This window comes from Diceros bicornis, chromosome 25 (assembly GCF_020826845.1).
Source record: "Diceros bicornis minor isolate mBicDic1 chromosome 25, mDicBic1.mat.cur, whole genome shotgun sequence".
NCBI classification, from domain to species: domain Eukaryota; kingdom Metazoa; phylum Chordata; class Mammalia; order Perissodactyla; family Rhinocerotidae; genus Diceros; species Diceros bicornis.
In genome coordinates, this window is record NC_080764.1 from 11,999,447 (window position 1) to 12,020,537 (window position 21,091).

The following is a 21,091-nucleotide window of genomic DNA, read 5'->3' on the forward strand; positions in this document are numbered from 1 at the left end:
GTTCACAGGGCATGTGCTCGTGCTGTTTCCTCACTCGGAATGCCCTTCCTGATTTTCCCACCTGGAAAAGTCATATCCCAAAGCCACCTACAAAAGTCCTCTTTGACCTGCAGGCTGGCTCAGGGTCTCCTCCAGGTGCCCACAGCCTTCTGGGACCCGACCCTGTGTGGCCTGTTTCTGTAGCCTCAGTGGGGGCAGGGCCAGTTCTTGTTCAACTCTGTACCCACCGTGCCCAGCCCAGAGGAGGAGCCCGAGGTTGGTGAGAAGAGCCCTGCGGGTGGGGCGAGGCTGGCTCGAGCTGTCCTCTCCCGTCCTCTTCACCTGAGCCACAGCCCTGCGAAGCAGACAGCCCCGGCTGGGCCTGCAGCGGCTCCGAAATGGGGCCTCTTCCCGGCCCCACGCGTGCCCATGATCAGCACGGCCAGCCAGCCGTGATGAAGCCTCCCAGCCTGCTGGGCCTGGGGTGGCCACGTCCAGCCCCCACCCCACTCCCTGCCCAGGGCTGGACATGACCTCTGGGCACAGCCTCAATACAGGACTGGGGCTGAAAGGCACCCCCTTTGATGGAGAAGCAGATGAAGGCTCAGAGAGGGCACGTGGCTTGCCCAAGGTCGGTCAGGGGTGACGTCTCAGCTCCTCTTTCCAAGGCCTGAGCCCAGTGCCCTCTCCAGGCCCTCAGACTCGGAGGTGCACACGCATCGCTGGGGGGCTGTGTAAGAGTGCAGACTCTGATGCAGAAGATCAGGTGGGGCCTGGACTTGGTATTTCTAACTCCCCAGCTCCCTGCTGCTGCTGCTGGTCTGCAAACCCCACGTGGAGCTGCAAAGCCGTTGCCTGGTGGAGGAACTCGATTCTCAACTCCACCCTCAGGAGCCCACGTGCCACTCCCCAGGAAGAAAGGTGTGCTGGGGGGTGTGGGTGGTGAAGCCACTTTAAGAACCCCCAACCTCCATAACCCGCCCGGCCCAGCCAACCAGGAAACCAGAGCTGCTGGAACATTTTATTAAGTTAGGAAGGCTCACGGAGCAGGAAAAACACCATCATGGGGCTGCTCCAGCGTTCCACGCCCAGCACCCCCAGACGAGGAGGTGGGGCCACGGGGACAGCTGCCGGCTCCCTCTGTCCATCGGTCCCTCCGTCCAGAGTCCCAGGGTGTGGAGCCCCCGGGGCAGGAAGTAGTTAGTGGGAGGTAGGGTAGGAAGAGGGTGCTGGCTCCCTGCCTCTCCCAGCAGTCAACCCTGCTCTGGCCGCTGCTGGGCCTCCACCAGACCCCGGGCAGGGCCACAGCCAGAAGCCCAAGCAGGCGGCTAGAGACAGGGGAACCAGTGTGGGAGGCACACGGCCACAGGAACTGCTTTTTAAAAGGTATAAAGTGTTTTGGGAAAAAAAGGAAAAAATTCTATATAAAAATCTCTTCACATATAAAATCCTGAAGAAGGTGCAAGATAAGACCCAGTGCGAGGGGCACGCTCAGATACGCAGAGTGTGTGTGTGTGTCTGTGCGTGTGTGTGCCTGTGCGTGTGTGTGCCTGTGTCTGTGTGTACGTGCGGCCCACAGAGGGCGGGGAGAAAGCTTGGCTTCTGACGTCCATCCAGTAGGGAAGGAGGGTGACTGGTCCCCTTGGGCCGGGGGTCTGCAGCGGGGCTGGACCACGAGGACCTGGAAGACAAGAGTGGGGGAGCTGAGGGCTGGGGGAGTCCAGCCTGGGCCCTGGGCCCTGGATCAGGTCAGGCAAGGGTGGCCAGTAGGTCCTTCCAATGCCTCTCGTCCCCCAAGGCTAGGCCGGATCTGCTCCTCCGAGCTCCTCAAAGAGCCTGGCCCACAGGTGGCCTCTCTCACATGCCTTAGAAGTCCACAAGACTCGTCAGAAAGAGGAAGCTCCAGATAGATGTGGCGTTAGGAAAAGATCACAAGAACGTTTCAAACCCTAACTCAAGGAGGACTGAGACTAAGGGGCACACAAGGCCGGCCTCCCTCAGGGTGTGAGGGTAAAGCTGGGGGAAGGGATGCTCTGAGGGATCGGTGCTGAGCGCCAGGCGGCCGGGGCTGATGGGGTGGGCACACTGGAGCCTGGGGCACCGTCAGCCCTGGGAAGCGGCGGGGACTCAGCGGGCTGCGGGCGTCATGCTGTGTTAAGAGCACCGGCTGTCACACGGGGGGACACGGCAACAATCAGATCCTGAGCCGCACTCCCCGCCCCAAAGGAACAAGCTCAAGTTTACAGAGTTCCCTCTGACCGATCCCCACGACACCCCATGCTGCTGGGGTCACCGACCTCACTTACAGAAAGGGAAACAGAGGCCAGGAGAAGAATGTGTCCTGGCTCAGGTGGCACAGTGAGTCAGGTGTGGATGAGCCTCGAGTGCACACCTCCAGGCCCGGTGCCCGCCTGGCCTCACCCCTGTCCATCCCGGTGCCAGCCCCATGGCGCCCACCTCTACTCGGCCAGGCTGTTGCGCACGGCCTCCTTCTCCTGCAGGGCAGCCATGGCGAGGCGCAGGTGCTCCTTCAGCTGCTCGATCTCCCGCTCCGACCGCGTCTTGATGTGGTTCAGCTCCACGTACACGTCCTGGTACTTTCCCGAGGTGAAGCGCTTGTCCTGGGGGCGGTGGTGCTGTGAGGGCAGAGGCCCTCCCTGCCTGGCCCTGCCTGCTGGGCACATGCCCATCACATTCCCTGCTGGCCAGCACAAAGCAGCCAGGCCCCTCCACTGCCCCCTGGGCCTTGTTCTTCCAGATGCTCCCCCATGCGACCCCCACCCTGGGCCTACCCCTCCCAGCACCCCCCAGTGACCCGGTTTCAGCATCGTTTTCATCCACTTGAGAGCCGAGGCGCAGGGAGGTGAAGCTTTTGCCCAAGACCACATGGCCGCGAGGAGCTGGGATGAGAACCAGGTCAGCCTGGCCCAGGGCTGGGCCTTTCCGTGAGTCTGGCTCACAGAGCCGCCAACACACAGGGGGTGTCAAGGGCACAGGGACACGGCACCAACGTGTCACTGGCGGCCCACGGACTCACAGACCTGAGCCTGAAAATCCCGGCCCTCCCAACCGCTAGCAGCGGCTCATTCCTCACGGAACGCACGCTCCGCACGGGCAGGGGCTGGTCTGTCTCGTTCTCGGCTCTCTCTCGTCACCTTGCACAGTGCCTGGCACACAGTAGGTGCTCAGTAAATATTTGCTGAGTAAATGAAAGCAAGTGTGGCCTCAGCAAGGCCCTCATCCTTTCTTAGCCTCAGTTTCTTAGTCTGTTAATGGGGATAATGACACCTACGTGGGCGAGGCCAGGAGAGCCGGATGAGGTGACGAGGAAGGAGTGGCCGGTGCAGAGAGGTGCTCCCAGGACGGGGTACTCCAGTGGATCAAAGGCTCCCTGCCCACTGACCCCCGTGCCCGGCCCGCAGGCCCTACCTTCTGCATCATCTGGAGCTCATCCCGGAGGCACTGCACCTCCTTCTTCAGGTACTGGAGTTCGTTCTCCTTCACTCGCAGCAGCACCTGGGGTCATGGGTGCCAGGCTGACTGAAGGCCAGAGCTCCCCTGCCCCACAGCGCCCTGCAGCCTGGCTTCTCCCTGCCTCAGGCCCCAAGAATGCAGCTCCCAACCTGCACCAAGACCCGCTACACCTCAGGGGCAGACTCCTCCAGGAAGCCCTCTCTGATTTCTCCTTGCTCCCTCGCCTCTGTCCATACTATAGGAGTGGGTATCTTATGGTCACCTCTGTTGTGGCCCCAACACAGCACCAGGCCCTCAACTTGAGGGCAAACAGGATGAAAAGAAGCCACAGTGTGACCCTACTGTGAACCAGAGAGGGCTGGGCCTCCCTGCGGACCACCTCATTAACCCCTCCCCAAACTCTGAGGGGCAGGTGTTGCCGTCCTGACTTGACCAAGGGGGAGACAGGTTCAGCCCGTTAGGAAGACTCAATGAGCCAACAGCTATACAGGTCTTACTGAAGTGCCAGGCCCAGAGTAAAGCCGCGTTACATTTTTGTTAAATAAAATGAGACTCGGGTGATCCTGGCATTGCACATGCATTTTCTCACTCCAGCTTCTCCCGTAAGGGAGGTGCGACCCCCATTTTACGGATGAGCTCCTGGGGCTCACACAGGTGAGGTGACTTGTCTCAGTCACACAGCAGGTAGGGGCAGGACCGGGACGGGAGGGCTGGACTCTGGCTGCAGGGCTTCTGCCCAGCCCAGTAGTGCTGGGAGCACACAGCTGTCCTTCCAGCTGCGGGGGCCTCTCCTCACTGGGCCCAGCCCCTCCCAGCCCCGGTGCTCCCCGCTGCAGGGCAGACCCAGGCCATAGGGGTGCCGGCGCCAGGCCCCGAGAGCCAGCTGGGCTGCCTGGCACAGGGGAGGGCGCTCACCTCCAGCTCACAGGAGCTCCTCTCGCTGCTGCGCCCGCAGCCGCTGCCCGTGCCCTGCGAGGCAATGAAGCCGCGCAGCCGGTCGATCTCCTCTGACAGGCGGGCATGCAGCTCCTGGGAGGGGCGGGGGGGTCAGGGCAGGGATGCCGGGACCGCCCACCCCCCACCCTCGACCCAGGCCAGGCCCACCTGGTTGTGGCGCAGCAGCTCCTGGCCCTCCTGCTGGCAGCGCCTCAGCGTGTGCTCACGCTCCTCGGCCTGCCGCGTCAGCGCCCCGATCTCCAGGCACTTCTGCGAGTACTGCTCTGACAGCACCTGCAGCTCCCGCTTCAGCGCCTCCACGTCTGACCTGCCCGGGCGGGGGAGGGCCAGGATGGTGTGGGCTCCTGCCCTCCGCCAAGCCCGGAGCCAGGTCGTGGCAGCTTCAGAACAGCTCAGGACGCCTGGGTTCCCACCCTCGTTCCACCTTCAGCCCACTGAGGGGCTGTGCACTGCTGACAGCCTCTCCGGGCTGCAGGCGGCTCCTCTGTGAGGGGGTGGGTTGGAGGAGCCCATCTCTAAGGCCTCCACAGCCCCAACATTCCAGAACTATGCTCTGCGGCAGGGAGGGACACCTACTGGCCGAGGGAGATACTGCAGCCCAGCTCTAGGGAACACTAAAGACAGGAAGAGGAGGGTGGATGCTGAGACTGGCTGGACAAGAAGAGGCCTGAAGAACTGTCTAGGTGGACCGGCCTGGGGATCTGGCAGACACCCCACTGCTTCTGTTCCCTGTGCCATGTGACTGCAGTGGGGGCCTCAGCTGGGGGCAAACTGACGTGTCCTCTGCCAAGCAGCCTCAGCACAGGTCCCAACTCATAACCACCGGGGTGGACAGCTGGGCCCCTGGCTTGGAGGGAGCCCCAGCCCACAGATCCAGGTGCCATCTTACTGGTGCTGCTTCCGGAGGCCATCCGGGCCCTGCTGGAGACTCCGTGTCTTGCTCAGCTCCCGGCTCAGCTCCTCCTGGTAGGCCTTCTTCATGGCTTCAATGGCTGGAAGCAGGGCAGAGAGGCACAGGGGAGATTGAGGAGGGGTCAGCAGCACCAAGCTCCACCTCCTCCGAGACTCCACACACACCACGGAGACAGGAGCAGGGAGTGGTATGCACAGAGCACCGGTCCAGGCTGTGTCATGAACTGAGTGGCTCTGGGTAAGCTGCTCGACCTCTCTGAGCCTGTCTATCAAGGGAGGATAACGAGCCTGGTCTGACGGACCCTGCTGGGGAGACACCTCAGTGTCCAACCACTGGTACCTCATTAGTGATTTCTGAATAAGACCCCACACAGTCCTCCCTGCAGAACCTGGAGGTTCTGCCTGCCCAGCCTGGTGGTCAAGAGTGCAGGCTCTGCAGTAGATGGAAATCTGTGTGACTTTGCACAGCGGACTTAACCCCTCTGTGCCTCAGGTCCCTTATCTGGAAAACAGGGATAACAACAGCACCTTCTGTCATGGGTTACTGGAAGATATGTGCAGAGCACTTAGAACAACGAATGGCACAGAGTAAATGCCAGGACATTAGCTCCCATCAGTTTATTTTCCAGACTGTGAGCTCGCAAGGACCGAGTCTCTTTTCCCACTCACATGGGGTTGTTGCGAGGATTAAACAATCCTCATCCAGTCTTATCCGTAATTCCAAAATCCAAAAGCTCTGAACACTGAAAGCTGTTCATAAGCCTTGTGGTGGCAATCCCCGACCTGAACGAACACAAGGCTATTTGTGTCATTATTATCCCACTGAAGCGTGACTTTGAGAAATTTCACTGCAGAAAACCTTAGTGCTGGATTTCAGGGTGAAGCCCAGACCTGCTGGGGTGGGGGGTTATCTTCCTAAAATGCAAAACACACAGGCCCCAGGGTGTGGGATGGGGGGCCACAGAGCCCTCGGCAGGTGCAAGTTCTAGATCATGCGACCTCTTCTGTCATTTCCATTACTCTGCAAACCCCATGGGGGTACCTAGGATGCACCAGGCGCACACAGCAGTGGACAGAGAGAGGGAGGGAGTCGCCCAACATCTTAGGCATTCCTATTTCTGGCCTGGGAGAGCAGAGGGTAGGGTCCAGAGCGTAGCTTTGCAGTCAGAGTGCCCTGGGCTCTGACTCCAGCTTCTGCCACCTCCAAGCTATGCCATCTGGGACACATCACGAACCTGTCTGAGCCCCGGTTTCCTCATCTGTGAAATGAGGTTTCTCCCTTGGGCACTGCAAGGACTGGGTAATGTTACGTGGGCGGCAGGTGCTAGGGCTCAGTAAATGCTCACCCCTCCCCTGCTCTCCCCAGGGTCCAGCCTGTGTGCCCAGTGAGGCCGCGGCACTCTGATGAGGACAGGCTCTGTGGCTGAGCAGTCCCTCCCCAGCACACTCCTGTGTGTGGCTTGAGGTGGACCTCCCATTGGCTGCAGGCCCCTGAGGGAGAGGAGTCACATCTCATGGCGGGGGCGGATCTTTTATTGCCTTGGTTTCCCCTTTTCTAGTGGGGTCAGAGGCCAGTGTTGGGGCTTCCAACCCTCCTGATCCTTTACCCCAAGTTTGGCACTGAGACCCGCACGTCTTCTTTCAAGGCCTCCTGAGTCCAGTTAGGAGGAGCCCAGCCCCCCTGTGCTGCTCCTGCCCGGGGTCCTCACCCGAGGCCGTGGCGGCCGTCTCCTCGGCCAGGAGCCACTCCTTCTCCTGCTGCAGCCGCTGCAGCTCCCGCTCGTGGTGCCGCTGCAGCTCCTCCATCACCTGCTGGTGTGAGGACTCCATTTCGGCCAGGCTGCGCTCGCACGCCTCCTGCGGGTGGGAGGCCAGGTCACGGGGCTGCCCCCACTGCCCGGACAGCGGCCCTCTCCCAGCCTGAGGAGAGATGCCGCCGGGCAGGCCTGCCCTGGTCCAGGCTTCACCCCTCTTCCTGGACCCTGGCACCACCAGCCTGCACCTGCCCCCGATCCTGCCTTCACTCCTGCCATCCGCAAACCTCACCCTGTCACTCTCCTGCTCCAAACTTTCCAAGGCTCCAATCCCACAGGGTCAAGTCCCTGCTCCCGGGTCTGACCCTTGTGGCCTCATCCCCAGCTGCCCCCGCAAGAAACCTCAACGTTATAAAAACAGTTCACGGCAGGTTCACACCTCTGAGCTTAGCTCATGCTATTCCCACTGCTGGGAACATTCTTTTGCAACTTCCTCTTCCTGGGTAATTCACTCGGCCTGCAGCCAAGCTTAAATGTCCTCCTAGCTCTGTCTCTGAGCAGCCTCTCCCCTGCCTCCAAAGGCTCTGCTTCTGCCAGGACATAAGTTCCCCGAAGACAGGGAAGATCTGACCCAGCTTGGAGTCCCTTGGATCCCGGCCAGGGGCTGACTTTTGTGGCAGGTGCTGAGTCTGAAATCGATGACATCACAAAATGGGGCCTTGTAGACAAGACTGGCAAGTATTTAAAAGACTGATAATACCCACTGCAGGGAGAGTCAGCTGTGACAGGGTGCGTGGAGGGCAGTCTGGTGGCATCATTGCATTTTTTTTGTGTGAGGAAGATTAGCCCTGAGCTAACATCTGTTGCCAATCCTCCTCTTTTTGCTGTGGAAGATTGGCCCTGGGCTCACATCCGTGCCCATCTTCCTCTATTTTATGTGGGACTCTGCCACAGCATGGCTTGATAAGCAGCGTGTTGGTCTGTGCCCGGGATCCAAACCTGTGAACCCCAGGACACCAAAGTGGAGCATGGGAACTTAACCACTATGCCACCCAGCGGGCCCCCATCGTCGCATTTTTAATGACCCCAGCCCTTGACCTAGCAGGTGCACTCCTAGGAATGACTCTACAGACAGTCACATGTGCACAAAGACTCTTGGACAAAGGTATTCCCTACGGCAACATTGGTAACAGATGAAAACTAGAAACAATCTAAATGCCTGACGGGGAGCCTTTAAATAAATGATGGATGGCGCCTTACAAAGGACCCAGGCAGCTATTAAAAGACAGAGCTGCCCGCGTGGACCGTGTGGAAAGGTGTCCCGAAAGTCAGGTGACGAAAGCCAGCTTCTGACAACATGCACTCACGGAAACAAAACACAGAGCCGTACGTCCAAGTACATGAATGCGAAAACACAGAAAAAGGATACTGTGGGAGGCAGAGTATTGGGCCCCCAAAGTTGACTACGTCCTACTCCCCAGAACCTGTGTTACCTTACATGGCAGAGGGGAACAGAGGTTGCTAATCAGCTGACCTTAAAACAGGGAGACTATCCGGGATTATTATACCCAGTGTAATCACAGGGTCCTTAGACATGGAAGAGGAGGCAGGAGAGCAGAGGGAGAGGGAGAAGTGACCATGGGAGGTCAGTGACGGGAATGAGAAGGACTTCACTCTCTTTCACAGGCTTTGAGGATGAAGGAAGGTGCCATAAGCCAAGGAATGTGCACGGCCACCAGATGCCAGAGAAGGCGAGGAGAGGGATCCTACCTAGAAAGGAACCTGCGAATGCCTGGGTTTTAGCCCCAAGAGACCCGTATAGGACTTCTACCCTACAACACTGTGAGATGATACGTCTGTGTGATTTATGTTTGTAGTAATCCGTTACAGCAGCAACAGGACACTATACAGATGGGCTCAAATTGTAGCCAAGATGAACCCTGGGGTGGGAGCAGGCAGGGGAAGGAGAGTTCACCTGTTTATTTCCAACCATTTGATTTGTTAGAATTATTTTTGAAAATGTAAACATATTTCTTATGTAATTAAGAAATATATGAGATCATTAAAAAGGGAAGGGAAGAGCCAGGGCAGAAACCGAGGCACCGAGGGCCAGACAAGAGACTCCCCCATGCCATGGGGCACCTGACGGCAAGTGGGGACCAACCCCCACCTCTCCAGCAGCCACCCCTGGGGCTGCAAGGGTCAGTGGGGGGAAGGGCAAGGGCCTGGCCTCCCAGGTCCAGTGTTGTGAGTGGCGGGTGGGATGTATCTGTCCCTCTGGGCTTCTGCACCTGTCCTCTGTGTGTCCCCCTAGTCAGGACAACAGAACACGGCTTTGGGGCCCAGAGACCGGACCCCAGTCCTGGTGGCACCGTGCAGTGAACTTGAACAAGCCCCCTCCCCTCTCTGAGCCTGTCTCCTCAGCTGTAAAACAGGCCCCAAGAAACCAACTCACGAGGGTCCCTAAGGAAAGCCAGCGCCCACCTGTGGAGATCACCCACCTGTAGAGATTGCAGCAATATGGGGGGTGGGGACTAATGCTCTTTTTTTGTGTGTGTGTGTGTGTGAGGAAGATCAGCCCTGAGCTAACATCCATGCCAATCCTCCTCTTTTTGCTGAGGAAGACCGGCCCTGGGCTAACATCTGTGCCCATCTTCCTCCACTTTACATGGGACGCCGCCACTGCATGGCCTGACAAGTGGTGCCTCGGTGCATGCCCGGGATCCGAACCAGGGCCGCCAGCAGCGGAGTGCGAGCACTTAACCGCTGCGCCATGGGGCCAGGCCGGGACTGATGCTCTTAAAGGGCCAGATCAGGTAGGCAGACCCGACACCTAATAGGGTGTCTGGAGGTTGACGTCAGGACATGGGAACCAGCCCATGAGGAGGGGTCCTAGAAGGCCAGGTGCTGCTCTCTGACCTACCTTCCCGAGGGCCCAAGGTGTTGGTGGCCACCTCTGACGCCGATCAAAGTAGATAAAGAAATGTCCGTGGCCCCCACTGCAATAGGCTGGAAGGCTCCCCTTTGCCAGAGGAGGCATTGAAGCCCCAGTGGGTGAAGACCCAGAACCCCCAGCCACTGTCCTGTGGTGGAAAGCTCCACAAGCTGAAAAAGGGGCACCCACTCGGCATGAGCTACCAGGCTAGGGATCCCTCCCCACCTGTCCCCTCTTCAGGGTCCAGTGAACCTCCAGCCACCTCCTCTGGTGCCTGAGGGGGACACAGATGGCTCAGCTCCTCTTCTCTGGTGCCCTCCGCATCCGGGGCCACTCCTCCACCCCCTCTCGGGCTCTCTGTATCCCCATTATTCCCTTTTCACCACCCCCCAATTCTGCCTGCTCCCCCTGCCCCTCCCACTCAAACAGGACTAAATGCTGACAGCCCTTGGAGTGCCCAGCGGGGCGCCTGGGTACCAGGAGGCCTGGATTGCAGACACAGGTCTGCCTCCAGCTCAAAGGTCTCTCCACCTCTCTGGGCCTCAGTTTCCCCAGCTGTAAGCTGAGAAGTCAGAGCGGTGCTTTTCAAATTTCATTTTTGTGACAGACACCTTTTTCCAAAGGAAATCTAATGCAGGTGCTAATAGTAAATTGGACAGAGATGGAGGTGCTCTGACTGCTGGTGGGTGTGGATAGATCCATCTAGGAAGGCAGCCCCTGGGGCATCCAAGGGCTCCACAGAGCACAGTTTGAAGCCCTCTGGGTGGGGGTCTCTGAGGGGGACCCAGATGCCTGAGGCCATGGTATTGGGCCCCTTCCTGCCTGGAGATACCCCACCCACCCCTTCCTCTGGCCTCAAGGGAGCCTTTGACAACACAGGTCCCTCTCCTCGCCCTCTCCCCAAGTCAGGTGACCCCCAAGCTAGCCCTCCACGTCAGGCCCCAACTTTCCTTGGCCCTGGTCCTCCTTCTGCCACTCAGCCCAGGACAGCCCCCTGGCCCTGCACAGCAGCCCCAGCCCCAGGGCCCCTAGGGGGTCCCCCGCCTTCCTCGGGCCCAGTCACCCAGTCCCAAACTCTCCTGCCTCCACACACCCTCCTACATCCCTCTCTCCTTCAGCCATCGTCCTCGCTCCTGACGCTGGCCTTGCCCCCTCCCAAGCCCCACTCCACTCCAACACCACCTCCCCGAGGTCACTGTCAGACCCCAAACCTCCTGAGGTCTGTGAAATGAGATCCCAGCTCCTTGGCTTGGCACTGGAGCTCTCCACGATAGGCACCCACTGGCCTTCCACCTCCTGCCATAGCCCATGGCCCCCACCCCCCAGTGCTTAGCCCAGCGCCCGCCCCGCACAGCAACCTCCCTCCCTGGAACTTCTAGAAGGCCCCCTGCCCAGAGCCTGGGATCCCAGCCTTCTTTTCTGCTTCAGGCAATGGTGTGCTTACTGGAGGCAGTTGATCGTCAAATTTTTAGGAATTTCGTGATGCAGATGCTAAGCACAGCCATTATTAAAATTAAATTATATAAACTTATAATTAATTACATTAAAACAAAGCTGGTACTCAATATTCATCTCTTCCTAATTATTTCACTGCATTTTATTATTTTCTCTGCTCTTGAGACTATTTACCTCTATATCTGTATGGTGGAAATGCTATATAATGGCACGCACGTATCTTCCCAACTCCATGTTCAGGGACGTAGTGGGAGTATTTATACCATGGACGTTGGCAAACATTACAAATCAGGGCTTGATTTATTGTTGTGTTGATTGTCTAGACTTAAGCAAGTGATGAGAAAATGCTAACAATGCAGATTAAACTGAAAAGTGTGCCAGGTCTATGACCATCACATTGTAAACAGAACAGAAACCCGAGGAAATACTGACATTGACCAAGTAAAGTTCCAACATAACGTGTTCTCATCTTACTCATTGACATAAACAAAAACGTCAACCAAAATTCATGTTAGGACGACGCTTGTTTGTCAGTTAGCTGTGGATACAAGCATTCGGAAAAAACAATGAAAGCATTCTGAGAAAAATCAATTTGCTAAATGGAATTCACAATAAAAAGTATTATGTAGTTTTTATTTGTAATTTGTGTACTAAACATCCTTTATATCAGTAAAATCGGTAATGAACATATGTTAAGTGTGGATTTATATACACACACGTATTTTTCTGTCAAAAGTGTTTCCAGACATGACCAAAGGTCCCCAGGGGACCAAAATCACCCCCATGAGAACCGCTGTCCTAGCAGACTGTGCGTCCCCCGAGGGCTGTGGAGGCTCCCACGTCCCGCAGACCACCTTGTGCAGGGCCTCGGCCTGGCAGGCCTGGGCAGGATGTCCCTGTTTAGGGGGAAACTCCCGGGGGCCTGCCCCTTGGGGTTCCCCCTCTCCACTGGCCCCCCACTTCCCAGGGTGGGGTGGGAGAAGGGGTCCAGGTGCATAGGGTCACGCAGGGGCTCACACATGGCTCTGTAGTCAGCCGGACCCGAGCTCAGATCCCACCTCTGACATCTCCAGGCCGGGAGACCTTGGGCAAGTCACATAAGCTCTCATAGCTCAGTGGCCTTGTCTGTAAAACGTGCACAGTGACCATGTCCACCCACTGGGGAGATTGAGTGGATGATGCATGTCAAATTTCTCACACGGGTCCTGGGACACAGGCAGGGCTCCCAAAACACTAGCTGTTTTCTGAGAACATGGCAACCAGAAACCTGCCCCCATCCCCCATGAAACAGCTCCCCAGCCTCACCTGTGAGATGTAGCCTGGGGGGACGTGGCCATCCTCCTGGGATCTGGGTGCACCCTGAGGGGCCTCCCCTTGGAGACGCCACGCCTCCAGCTGGGCACGAAGAGACTGGACCTGTGAGGGGAGGAGGCAAGGTCAGCGGGGGACTGGAAGCAGGGAGGGGGCTGGTGGGAGGCAGTGATGGGCTATGGGTTTGAGAAGGGGAAGCGGGCCTGGTGAGGAGATGTGGGCGAGGGGCACAGTCCAGCTGTTTCCTGGATGGCCAGGTCAGTGACTCAGGAGAGCTTTGTCCCAGAGGCGGCTAGACAGGGTTGGGAGCAGGACACCGTGGTCAGATATTTACCACACGATGTAAGTGGAGGGGGAAACGTCTTTGAGCCTCCGTGTCCCATCAGTAAAAGTGGATGAGGTCTACCCTATGGGGCCATAAGGCTGCTGTGAGGGTTACATGAGCCAGTGTAGGCAAAGAGGGCCTAGGACAAGGCTTGGTATGTCAAAGGTACTCAATAAATGCTCTCTCCCGTCTCTTCCCTTCTCTGTGGTTGCTGAGAACAGAACTAAGAAGGAAAACAAAAAAAAAAAAACAAGGTCCAGGAAAGAAAATTCCATTTCACAAGGAGTCTGAGGTGTCAGACAGTGGATCAGGGGTGAGCTCCCCATCACTGTAGGTATGCAAGATAAATGCCATAGGTGACTGCAGGGGTAGGAGGCGCGTTGGTGGGGTGATGCCTACCTCCTTCTCCAGCACCTCGTGGCTGTCGCTCGGGGGTCCCCGGCGCTCCCCACGGCTCTGGTTGAGCAGGGCGGTGAGGGGCACCCGCTTGTTCTCCCGCAGGGGCAGCTTCTCCAGCTCCTGCCACTTCTTCTCTATCTCCTCACTGAGCCGGCTCTGCTGGTCCTCAGTCAGGGGGGCGCCCAGACCCCGGCGTGGCCCCTCGCCAGCCGGTGTCTCTGTGGCCCTGCTCTCCGTGGCCTCGAACCACTTGCGCCGCTCCTCAGAGCGCTGGGCCAAGTCCCGCTCCAGCTCTTCCTGCTTGGCCGGGCGGTCAAGGGTGCGGGCTGGGGTGCGGGCCCGCTGTGGGGAGCCCTGAGTCAGCGGGGAGAGCTCCACATAGTCCAGCGACTGCCGCTGCCCGTCCGCCTTCCGCGGGCCACCGCCCCGGCCGATGAGCTCAGAGCCCACGCGCTGCTCCCCCGCCTTCAGGGAGCCCTTCTGGGTGCCGTAGCTGTGCAGCGTGTTTTCCTTATTGCAGTCGGAGAGCCTAGGGTGGCAGCAGAGCCACGTCAGGCGGGTCCTTACCCACTCAGTCCCAAACGAGCACTTCTGGAGTGCCACCGTGTGCCAGGGCCTGGGGACGGACCCCAGGGGAGGAAGAGCCCAGCCTGGACGTTACAACTAGAGCTTCCTTGTTCGCAGACCCAGGAACCAGCCCAGCTCCACCACTCGCCAGCAGCAGGATCAGGCTATCTGGCTTCCCTCTTTGAGCCTCGGTCACCTCATCTGTCACATGGGACAATGCTCTCACAGGACGGATGAGGACCAGGTGAGCCACTGTGTGCAAAGCAACCAGGAAGCACTTTGCAAATGGTGATCAAAGCGTTATTATTAAAAGTACTGGGGAGACAGGGTCCTGGGCTCCCAGTGGAACAGGGGAGATGCCCACAGTCCCTGCTGAGGAGGCAAACAGTGACCTCTGGGTGCACAGAGTACGGATGGTGGAGACTTAACAACTGGGCGGCTCTCCTCTTCTTCCACAGCAATAGCTGGGTACATGGTCGCCCAGCCCCAAACTACACTTCCCAGCGTCCCCTGCGGCTACATGTGGCCATGTGACTACATTCCGCCACTGGGTGTGAGAGGACAGGCGTGCCCTGGCCTGACTGCTGGCTGGGACTCCATGAGAACCTGCAGTCCTTTGGCCCAGAGGCAGAGCAGTGAGTTGAGGGCCGCAGAACTGCCCCAGCAGGTCTGGACTATATACCTTTAGACTGTTCTGGAGAGAGAAACACACCTCTCCCTTGTTTAAGCCACTGTTTGGGGTTTCTTTGTTATAGCAGCTGAGCTTATGTACTAAATAATAGTCCAGCTGCAGAGTACTTCACAGTTGATAAAGGGCCTCCATGCACGTCCTCATATGACACTCAGCATGACAGACGAGGAACCTGAGACTCGACGAGAGCAACTGGCCGTGTTGAGCAGCCAGGTGTGGCCAGGCTGGGGGATTCGTTCTTCCATTCCTGCTGCCCAGCAGCCACCAGTCCCAGCCACCGTGGGCGTCTGGGGTTTAGACTGTGTGGGGCTCTACCACTAGGTAACAGCCCTCCTGCCCCTCCACCTGCGGCGACCTCCAGAGGGAGTGAGCTCCCCCCGGACTACCCAGCCATCCCCTCTCCCTAACACAGGCTCGGACACAGCCTCCACAGCAGAGACAGTCAGCCACCCAGCGGGGGCCTCTGACTCACCTGCATCTTCTCTCCCCACCGTCTCAGGATGTGGGGGGATATAAGCAGACGGCAGTGGAACCTCAAATCTCAATGTGTTTCTGGATGACTGCCAAGAATGCTAACTGCCCTCTCCCCATTTTGTTGATAGAGAAACTGAGGCCCCGAAGGTACAGCCACAGGGCCCTCAGATGACTGCCAGGACCCCACTCAGGGATGCAGGGTGAGTGCCTCCTCCAAGGCCCTGGCCCAGCCCAGCACGTACTTGGTAACATCCGGGGCTGAGGTTGGGCGCACAGTCTTCCTCAGAGCCTCGATCCAGTTCCTCCGGATGCCCGAGGTCATGGCCGACAACGTATAGACAGCGTCCTTAGTCTGCAAGTCCACCCCATGGATAGGTTGCCACCTGGCCGGCCTCATCACTCCCTCCCCACTATGGACCCCACGGAGTGCAGCCTTTCCCTCCCAGGAGGGTGTCCAAGATCTTGAACCTGGAGGTGAGCAGAGGGTACAAGACCTCCCCTCCAATAGTCTCAGAAGAGCCCCACTGGCTCCAAGACCTTCCCAACATTCAAACTGCCCCTGCAGTGATATCCGGGACCTCCCTGGATATGCTAAGTGCTGGCAACAGAGCTGCTAACTGGCTCTGAGGACAGTCTCTAAATAAATGAGTGACAGCAGTCTCTGACGGTGAGCCACGCTCTACACCAACATCTCCTCTGGGGTGCCCTCCAGTCATGCCAGCCCCCACCGCACGCAGCCTCACGTGGATCTGGAAGCCATAGTTGCGCTGCACCGCATACTCAGTGACGTCCGTGCAGGAGCGCAAGTCGATCTCGCCATCCAGCTCGTCTGCCTGCAGCAGGAAGGCCCACGATGATCCACATTCTCCGGGGATCCCACTGGAGCCCCCCAAGCCCCTTGCAGGGGTCCTCCCGCACCTGATGGGGAGGGAGCCCTCCCACCTCGTGGTCTCACCTCCTCAGCAGTGGAGTCCCTGTAGTACTTGAGGCTTGAATCGGTCAGCACGAACCAGTGCTTCTTCCACTGTGAAGGAGAGGGGGCGGTGAGCCGGGGAGAGTGGACTGAAAGAGCATGTGTGCGCCATTCTGCAGGCGTCCTGGGCACTGCCAGGTCTACCGTTCTGCTCACAGCAGGGCCTGGCACCCTAATCTGCCTGCTGAGGGGCGGGGGGCAGGCGAATCCACATTAGAAGTTAGCCTCCATTTCCTCTCTGAGCCTCAGGGGCAGCATCTGTGAAATGGGCCAGCTTCTCCTCAGTAACCATGCCCTCCCTTTCCCCTGGGAGCCCTTCTCAGATTTGCTGACACTTCCATACCCCTCTGATCCTTTCCTCCAAGATGGCCAAGGCTCTACCAGCAAGTCCCCACAGTGCAGGCCAGGAAGGGGCTGTGACCTGCGTAAGGTCATTTGCCTGGCCAGTCAGGGATCAGAACTTCACAAGCCTTTTTCCATATGCCCCTCTGGATCACCTCGGTGGCCAAGGACAAGTCCCCCAGAGAGGAGGACTGGAAGGTGACCCGGGGCAGGCAACTGAGTGCTGGTTGGATTCCGTTTCCTGATCCGGTGCTGGTTACACGCGTGCTCAGCTTGTGGGAACGCATTATCTGTACATGCAGGGTGTCTCTCTCTGCTCCAGCAGGGTTAGGCTGGCAGGACACCCAGGAAAGGGACGGGGGCACCAGAACAGCCTGATATGAAATGTGCCAAGCTCAGCCCACCTCTGGGCTTCTGGCCATTCGCTGGAATGCCAGTCGAGGTCCACCCACCGCCAGGGTCAGCACACGTCACCCAGTCCCCGGCCCTCCTGGGGCTCCCTCACACCACCAGGCCCTACCCACACTGTTTGTTATTTCAAGTACTTAGCTTTCCTTCCTCAAGAAGATGGAAAGTTTTCAAGGAAGTGTCAGGATGACACTTCCTACCTCTTTCCACACTGCCTCCTCTAAGAAACAGGGTTTTAGCATCCAACAGATCTAGATTACAACTATATCCCTTGCTAGCTGTGTGTCTTTAGTCAATTGTCTTGACCTCTCTGAGCTTCAGTCTTCTGACTTGTAAAGTTGGGCCAATAAGGAGTCCCTAAGCCTTCTTGTGAGGTTAGAAATTCCTAACCTTCCCTTGAGTCTCTCATGGCACTTGGCATAGGGTCAGGCACTGGGTGGTTGGGGACTGTTCTCAGAACCAGCCTGCTCTTCCTGAGTGGCCCGAGTTGCTGCTCGGGACCTGGGGTGTCCCTCCGTAAAGCGGGGCAGGGGTTCTATGCCAAATGATCTCTTTGGCCCTTCCAGGCCTAGTCGAGGACAGTCTGAGATGGGAGCTGGATGGAGCTCCGTGGGCCTCAGGAACCTCGAGTTCTAGGCCTGGGTCTGCCCAAGGTGCTGCTAGGCCTGGAAGAGATCGAAGCCCCTGTGGGCCTGTCCCCTGTCTGTGCACGAGGTGGTTAGGCTGGCTGAACTCCCGGAGCCCTTCCAGCTTGGACATTCCAAAACCCTGCATAGGAGAATGAGTAACGGTCGGTTCTGGGTGGGGCCCATAATCTCTGCCCTTCAGAGACCCTGGAGGGGGAGGCGGGATGGGTCACTGGCCAGGTGCCAGGCCTTGTGTGAGCCTGGAGCACAGCCACCAGAGGACAGGCAGGCAGGCAGCGGGGACGGAAGGCTGTAGGCTGGAGGGACTAAGACATGTGGGCAGGAAACACAATGAGATTCCCTTTGGCTCCAAGCCCTCCCTGGCATGTGGGCTGCACGCAGACCCAAGCCGCAGGCGCATGCAGGACAGGGGCGAGGAGACGTCCCCTCCCAGGCTGGGTGGGCAGGAAGCCAGCTCCAGCCTGGCAGCTGAAAGGGCAGAGTCGGTGAAAGGCCACTGTCCCTTCTGGTTCTGAAGATGGACACACTGGAGAAAGGGAAGGGTTATTAGCTGAGGCCCCAGCAGGCACGGAGGGCTGTGTGGGACCTCTGTGACTCTGCTATCCACCCTGGAAACAATCATCATTATCCATCATGGCCATTTCACCGATGTGGCGACTGAGGCCAGAGGAAGCTGTGACTCAACCAGAGGCCCCAGGTTGGTGAGACGTCAAGAAATGTGCTCTGAGCCCCACCCCGGGGCAGCGGGGCTATTGATGGCTGAGTCTTGGGAATCTGTATGTGTCTCAGGCCAGATAATCTCTGTGAACCTCTCCACCCAGGCCCTTTGGGTACCCAGCCAGTCGTCAAGAGGTGGGAGGGCTCTTGGTGAGAGGAGGGCATGGGGTGCAGGGCGTGAGTCACCTTCCATCCCTGGTGACTTTTATACTCTGCAGCCTGCTCTACAAGGCTCAAAGGTGATTGGCAGCCTCTGCCCTCCCATCCCCATGGCCCAAGGCCCTCTTTCTGACTGGACACGAAACACTCCACCCTCAGAGTTCCACTCTGGCCCCCACCCTGGAGCCTCTCTACCCAGAGGCCAGGGACAGGCCTGGGAAGCAGCTCGGCCTCCTGGGGTGCCCCAGGGACCTGAGAGGGCACTGCAGCAGGTCACCCTCCTCACCTCCCGCTTAGCCCTCCTACCTCTCCCGGCTCGTCCAGGATTGACATCCATCCTTTCTTGAAGTTGAGCAAGTCGGGCTGTGGGGAGACGAGGAGGCAGATGAGTCAGCTTAGCGGAGAACCAAATGGGGCTGGGGAGGAAGAGATGCTGTGCTCATCCTGCCCCCGAGTCCGGTAAGACTGAGGTCCTGGGCAGCCAGGAAAGAGGGCTGAGGGCCCAGTAACTCCCAAATCCAGGCAGGCTCCCCAGCCACTGAGGCAGCCTTGGCCACGTTCCCCAACATCCGGCAACGTCTGAGAGCCAAGAGGGTGGGCTGGGTGACTGGCGCCTCCGACACAGATGTCCAAGCTCCCCTGCCATCGGCCTCCTTCCTCACCCAGGAGTAAGACAGAGGGGCCGGGAGAACTCTGCCTGTAAAGAGACCCTTCGAGGGGCCGGCCTGGTGGCCCAAGCAGTTAAGTGTGCGCGCTCCACTGCGGCGGCTCAGGGTTCGCCGGTTCGGATCCCGGGCGCGCACCGACTCACCGCTTGGCAAGCCATGCTGTGGCGGCGTCCCGTATAAAGTGGAGGAAGACAGGCACGAATGTTAGCTCAGGGCCAGTCTTCCTCGGCAAAAAGAGAAAGATTGGCATGGATGTTAGCTCAGGGCAGATCTTCCTCACAAAAAAAAAAAAAGAGAGACCCTTCGAGAGCTCCAAACAGGCTGCCCAGGAGCTGAGCGAACCACCCAGTCCCTCTTGCTGACAAGGCCCGAGCGGCCCACCAGGAAAATGCCTTAAAGCTCCTACCCACCCCCAACCCGCTGACCCTCCTGTGGTCCAACCAGCCCTGCTCTTCCCTCGTCTCCTGGAAACCCTGAAAGATGGAGCCAGGCCCAGGCTCAGGCCCAGGCTGGGGTCAGAGATCCTCTGGCCCCCCTAGATCTCTGGAAGGGCCAGGGAGATGGTACCTCAGTCCTGGCAAGCCCTACCTGGTGGGTGCTTCCCAGTGGGGCTCGGCCCCGGGGTCTGGGGGTTCCCAGCTGCAGCATGGTCCACGGGGGCCCGTGAGCTAGGTACCCCCACCTAGGCCTAGATGAAGAAGCTGCTCATCCAGGCATTTTCTCTGGCCTTGCCCATCTGGTGGGCACCAGTCACCAGACCTTCCTGCCCACTGGGGAGACCTCTCTCCAGTCTAAGTCCCGTCCCTCTGCAGAGTCTCAGCTCCGGCCCACTGGTGGGCAGGGAGGAGGCGGCCACCTGTTGCCATGGCTCTGAGCCCACCTATCAGGACTCGCATCGCAGCCTCACCAGGCCAAGGTGTCTGGTTGCGTGGAGGGAGCGGGTGGCATGGCTTGGGGGTGAGCAGCAATGATGACGGCGGCAGCTGGACACCTGGAAACCAGAGCCACCTGACCTGGCCACCTCCCCTGACCCGCCTTCCTCCCAGGGAGCCCTTCTCTTCTTCCTCAGGTGGAGGAAGTGGCCTGAGATGGGCTTGGGCCAGCAGCCTGGACAGCCACAGCCACCCATAGCCGTGGCCGTGGGACCAGGGCCCCTGGATCTCGGCAGGCCAGCAGCCCCACCTCTGCATTGCAGTCCCTCCCTGCAGACCTGTGTAACCGAGGGGACATGGGCCCTGCTCAGAGCTGGGAAGCCCTGGGGCTATACGCCCTGTCTCTCTCCTCTCTTCCCTGCCCTATTTCCCATGGGTGCCCAGAGTCATCCCAAGCTAGCACTGAAAACTGGTAGCCACGCTCAAGGCCACCAAGTCACCTGGGTCCACCTCATTCAAACTGGGACCTCCGGTGGCCCCAGGGCCTGGCATGCTGTGGCCAGGCCCCAGGGAAAACCTAATGAATAAATATCCACCCTCCTCTACCTCCCTGGTCTGAATTCCTGTGCTTTGGCGGCAGTCCCCATCTCTACCCCCCGGCCCTGAGGAGCCAGGCTTTCTGGGGTGGCACATGGAGCTGGCATCACTGTGCTGACGCAGGGGAACGCCCTGGGAAGGACCAGCAGATGACCCAGCCAATCGGACTGCGCCAGGGCTAGGAGACCAGCCATAGGCTTCCAGAGGAATGACAGGCTGAGACCCCAAGGGCTGCCTGGGAAGTGGGGTCACAGTGACCTTCCTAAGTCACATCCCCTCCCTGGGCCTGGCTGCCTACTGTGGCAAATGATGGAGGGGTTCCTGCCCTCCCCCAAACTTTGTGAAAGAACTGAATGTGCCATGTATGGAGAAGTCTGGTGACCCTCTGGAAGCCGGTACAAACACACCGCACGCCACATCAGGCACGAGATGGCACGGTGACCTTGGGGAGAGGAGACCTGCCAATGTGAGTTTT

The 21,091-nt window shown here is 58.7% G+C and overlaps 1 protein-coding gene across 5 annotated transcripts in view; it reads right to left on the reverse strand.

The window, feature by feature from the left end:
• Positions 1-986: 986 nt before the first annotated feature.
• The window catches only part of TRIOBP (TRIO and F-actin binding protein), a 55,507-nt gene continuing 35,402 nt past the window's right edge, over positions 987-21,091 (reverse strand). For all 5 annotated transcript variants that reach the window (XM_058568380.1, XM_058568381.1, XM_058568382.1 and 2 more), the window contains 13 exons: positions 18,786-18,842; positions 16,189-16,257; positions 15,977-16,066; positions 15,476-15,585; positions 13,502-14,030; positions 12,772-12,882; positions 7,032-7,179; positions 5,300-5,402; positions 4,558-4,717; positions 4,369-4,482; positions 3,409-3,495; positions 2,437-2,600; positions 987-1,660 (listed from right to left, as the gene is read on the reverse strand). In XM_058568380.1, the coding sequence (XP_058424363.1) occupies positions 2,439-2,600; positions 3,409-3,495; positions 4,369-4,482; positions 4,558-4,717; positions 5,300-5,402; positions 7,032-7,179; positions 12,772-12,882; positions 13,502-14,030; positions 15,476-15,585; positions 15,977-16,066; positions 16,189-16,257; positions 18,786-18,842 (1,740 nt within the window). In that variant the 3' untranslated portion in view covers positions 987-1,660; positions 2,437-2,438. The remainder of the gene's footprint in view (positions 1,661-2,436; positions 2,601-3,408; positions 3,496-4,368; positions 4,483-4,557; positions 4,718-5,299; positions 5,403-7,031; positions 7,180-12,771; positions 12,883-13,501; positions 14,031-15,475; positions 15,586-15,976; positions 16,067-16,188; positions 16,258-18,785; positions 18,843-21,091) is intronic.